Below are 5,192 nucleotides of genomic sequence, written 5' to 3' on the forward strand. Positions count from 1 at the left end.
TTCTCGTGCATTCTACTTTGCGCCGAAAGAGTTGCTGTGCCAAGAAAGTTGACACTTAGGTGTTAAGACCAGAGACTTCTTGGTCCGACAAACAGAACTTAACATCTTATAGCTTCGCTGTCCGACTGTATCTTGCTGCTTATAACAAACCTGTTTGATTTTGGACAGCGTACGTCTAGAAATGTCGAGAAATAGCTGACACTATGGTTCTGTACTACGACGCTCATTACAGTATGTTCCCCACACCTCATCAGGAAACTTTTAACCCTTACCCTTACACATCACAGCCTATCCAGCAGGCTCCATTAACTCACTATGGGTCAGCTCAACAGGGTTACGAAGTGGGATGTCCAGTGTCCGAGGCGATGTTTCAGCAAGGCTGGCACGCTTCATCCGTTTACCCGGTTTCTAGCATCAACGGTTCTTCGTGTGCTCGTGCATCTGTCCAACCTGTCAGTTACGAGGAGTGGCCTCAACCACAGTGTTCGCCGACAACTCCTGGCCCCTGTTCCAATGTAGGTATGCCGGTCAACTTGTCGTCGGCACCCGTTGGCCAGCCATGTAATTTTGGGCTACCGACCTACAGACCACAAGAGACAGTAACTAATTTTCAAGGGTCAGTTAGCATGGCGGACCTGGTTCATCCATGCTCTGACCTTGGAGCTGGCACTTCGACTGATGGTTCTCTCTCTCCGTGCTCCGGAGTCGGACCTGGTTTGATCCCCTCTCCAGGAAGTTCTCATTCGTCTCGACCACCACCTACCCGGAGTCCTTACGAATGGATGACACGACCGTCATATCAACAGCAGGGACAGTTGATACCAGGTCAGTTCCTTTCGTCAATGAGCTGGGTCATACATGTATTTATATTTAAATGAGATAAAGTCATTTTTTTTGTATCTGTAGTTACTGTTCTCTGTAAGCATGGTCCTCATGACTATTGTCACTGTTCTCTGTATTCCTGTTCCTCATGACTGTAGTCACTGTTCTTAGTAATCATGATCCTCGTGACTGTAGTCACTGATCTCTGTAAGCATGGTCCTCATGACTATTGTCACTGTTATTGGTAATCATTTTCCTCATGACTATTGTCACTGTTCTCTGTATTCCTGTTCTTCATGACTGTAGTCACTGTTCTTAGTAATCATGATCCTCGTGACTGTAGTCACTGATCTCTGTAATCCTGTTCCTCATGACTATTGTCACTGTTCTTGATAATCATGATCCTCATGACTGTAGTCACTGTTCTCTGTAATAAAGTTCCTCATGACAGTAGTCACTGTTCTTGGTAATCATGATCCTCATGACTGTAGTTATTGATCTCTGTAATCCTGTTCCTCATGACCATTGTCACTGTTCTTGATAATCACGATCCTCATGACTGTTGTCACTGTTCTCGGTAATAATGTTCCTCATGACTATTGTCACTGTTCTTGATAATCATGATCCTCATGACTGTAGTCACTGTTCTCTGTAATAATGTTCCTCATGACTATTGTCACTGTTCTTGATAATCATGATCCTCATGACTGTAGTCACTGTTCTCTGTAATAATGTTCCTCATGACTATTGTCACTGTTCTTGATAATCATGATCCTCATGACTGTAGTTACTGTTCTCGTTAATGCTGTTCCTCATAACTATTGTCCCTGTTCTCTGTAATCATAATCCTTCTGATTATTGTCACTGTTCTCTATAAGCATGATCCTTCTGACTCTTGTTATTGTTCTCTGCAATAATGTTCCTCATGACTGTAGTCATTGTTCTCTGTAATAATGCTCCTCATGACTCTGTAGGCAGATTTTTATCTTCACTGTTTTCATCATAAACAAAGAATTTTACGAAAGTTGGTGGATAACCCGTATAACAACTCTGATCTGAAGGGTAACGTAAGGTTACATATGGGTGGATAACCTATATAACAACTCTGATCTGAAGGATAACGTAAGGTTACATGTGGTGGATAACCCATATAACAACTCTGATCTCAAGGGTGACGTAAGGTTACATGTGGGTGGATAACCTATATAACAACTCTGATCTGAAGGGTAACGTAAGGTTACATGTGGTTGGATAACCTATATAACAACTCTGATCTCAAGGGTAACGTAAGGTTACATGTGGGTAGATAACCCATATAACAACTCTGATCTCAAGGGTAACGTAAGGTTACATGTGGGTGGATAACCTATATAACAACTCTGATCTCAAGGGTAACGTAAGGTTACATGTGGGTGGATAACCCATATAACAACTCTGATCTCAAGGGTAACGTAAGGTTACATGTGATGGATAACCCATATAACAACTCTGATCTCAAGGGTAACGTAAGGTTACATGTGGTGGATAACCCATATAGCGAAATCAACCATGGATGAAAACTATGATGTAGAAATGTTCACATTTAATTTAACAAAATTGTTAAAGGTTCCTTAACGAAGACTGTAACAACAAATTCTATATATCAATGCAAACACAACAAACAGCCACTGTCAAACTATATTTAAAGAATTAGAGGATTATAAATGAACAGGAAATATTTTTATATTTTGTGTTTCATTAAATAGTAGCTCAGAATAAGCTTGATTAAAAAGTAAACCTTTTAAAATTATGACACTATAACTCCTACAGATTTACACTTATTTCTACACTTATAACTCCTACAAATTTATACTATTATTTATAACTTATACACTTATAACTCCTACAGATTTACAATATTATTTATAACTTATAACTCCTACAAATTTATACTATTATTTATAACTTATACACTTATAACTCCTACAGATATACACTATTATTTATAACTTATACACTTATAACTCCTACAGATTTACACTATTATTTCTACACTTATAACTCCCACAGTTTTATACTATTATTTCCGAACCTATTGTTTTCAAGTTTTTAGTTTCAGTGTTAGTGTTAATTTCTATTATTCAGAAATGATTTATAAGGTTGTTTGTTGAATTTCGCACAAAACTACATGAGGGTTGTCTGCTTTAGTCGTCCCTACTTTTGGAGTGATAGAATAGGGAGAAAACAGATGGTCAATACCACCCACCGCTAATTCTTGGGCTACTCTTTACCAACGAATAGTAGGATTGGTAGTTGCATCATAACGAAAGGACGATCATATTGAGTGAGCAGATTCGAACCGGCGACACCCAGATTGCGAGTCGACCAGACCTAACCATCAGACCATACTAGGTCTTTCTTTTTAAAAGAAAACTCATCCTCCATCAAGTTAAACATAATTTATGTTTATTGTGTTTTGAGTAAGCAGTGTAAAAACTTAGACATTTTACTGGACCTTTAACAAAGTTGTACAAATCAAATATGCTAAAGCAACCGGTAGGTGCTGCCTTAAATTGTTGACTGGCTAACTTAAAGAGGGAAGCACTGTTGACACATTTTGTTGACATACAAATAATGTAAACAGTTTTTTATAATGAACTTGTTTTTATTCAAAACTCGAATGATCAAACTTAACAATGTTATGTGTGAAGGAGGTTTAATATCAGCAAAACCTGCAAAGAGTGAGCAGAGCACAGATAGCCCATTGTGTAGCTTTGTGCTTACCTTCAAAGAAACAAACAAACCTGCAAAGAAAATATATAAATTGAAATTTGCTGATTGCATAAGTATTCAGCCCCCTAAGTCATTACTTGGTAGAAGCATCTTTGGCAGCAATTACTGCTGTAAGTCTTCTACCAGCTTTACACAGTGGGATGTGTAATTTTTTGCCAATTATTCCTGGCAAAATTGCTCCAATTCTGAAAAGTTTTGTTGAGGATCGTTGATGGACTGCAATCTTCAAGTTTCACCAAAATTTTCCATTGGATTCAAGTCACGACTTTGACTTGTCCACTGCAGACATTCACTTTCTTCTTTTGAAACCACTCCAGTGTGATTTTGGCCTTGTGCTTGGGGTCATTGTCCTGCTGAAATGTAAATTTTCGACCTAATTTTATATTTTTGGATGACTCAAGTAGGTTTACCTCTAGGATTCGCCTGTATTTTGCACCACCCATCTTCCTCTCAATCCTGACAAACTTCCCATTCCCTACTGATGAGAAGCACCGCATAACATGATGCTGCCACTACCATGCTTGACAGTTGGGATGCTGGTGACTGGATGATGTCCTGTGTTGGGCTTGCGACTGACGTAACGCTGTGAATTTAGACCAAAAAGCTCAATTTTTGTCTCGTCTGACCACAAAACCTTCTACCACATGTCTGAAGTATCATTTACATACTTTTTCGCAAATTCCATACGATATTGAAGATGATTGGCTTCTTTCTCGTAGGAACCGGGTCATTGTCGATGTATGAACATTGACTACCATCTCAGACAAGGAACTTTGCAAATCTTTCAAAGTCATTGTTGCCTTCACAGTGACATCTCTAATCAGTTTCATGTTTAGTTTGGAAGGGCGACCATATCTGGGTAGTTTGTTTGTTTTTGAATTTTGCGCAAAGCTACACGAGGGCTATCTGCGCTAGCCGTCTCTAATTTTGCAGTGTAAGACTAGAGGGAAGGCAGTTAGTCATCACCACCCACCGCCAACTCTTGGACTACTCTTTTACCAACGAATAGTGGGATTGGCCGTCACATTATAACGCCCCCCACGGCTGAAAGGGCGAGCATGTTTGGTGGGACGGGGATTCGAACCCGCGACCCACAGATTGCGTGTCGAGTGCCTTAATCACCTGGCCATCCCGGGCATCCCGAGTAGTGACGGGGATGGTATGAAGCACATTCCACTTCTTAATGATGGACTTCACCGTACTCAAAGGGATAATCAGCGACTTTGAAATGTTATTGTAACCTTCACATGATCTGAACACCTAAGCCAAGGGAGAAACAACACCCACGATGCGGGAGGAAAAGATCTAGATTGCATCTGATCCTCCTAGGTCCAAACAAGGACCTAAATCCCGATGAAGCAGAAACAGTGATCTTTGCTTCTCTACCACTTTATCCATGACTTGTTTGGAAAGCTCCTTGGCCTTCACGGTTGGTTTGTCGTATCACTATGTAAGTCTGGTTTGAACAGATGCATTTACTCTAAAGTCAAGTGAAACCACTTTGATTACACACATACAGAGACCATTATACTTATTTTGTGACCTTTCAAACTAATCCCCCCCCCAGTGACACAGCGGTATGTCTGCGGACTTACAAC

At 40.0% G+C, this 5,192-nt stretch overlaps 1 protein-coding gene across 1 annotated transcript in view; it reads left to right on the plus strand.

Annotated features, from left to right (window-relative positions):
- The first annotated feature begins 203 nt into the window (after nt 1-203).
- LOC106468536 (homeobox protein CDX-1-like) overlaps nt 204-5,192 on the plus strand; it is a 14,316-nt gene continuing 9,327 nt past the window's right edge. Inside the window, exon 1 of the mRNA XM_013928968.1 lies at nt 204-825. Within this exon, the coding sequence (XP_013784422.1) occupies nt 204-825 (622 nt within the window). The remainder of the gene's footprint in view (nt 826-5,192) is intronic.

Source organism: Limulus polyphemus, unplaced genomic scaffold, assembly GCF_000517525.1.
Source record: "Limulus polyphemus unplaced genomic scaffold, Limulus_polyphemus-2.1.2 Scaffold3047, whole genome shotgun sequence".
In the NCBI taxonomy this organism is placed as follows: Eukaryota; Metazoa; Arthropoda; class Merostomata; order Xiphosura; family Limulidae; genus Limulus; species Limulus polyphemus.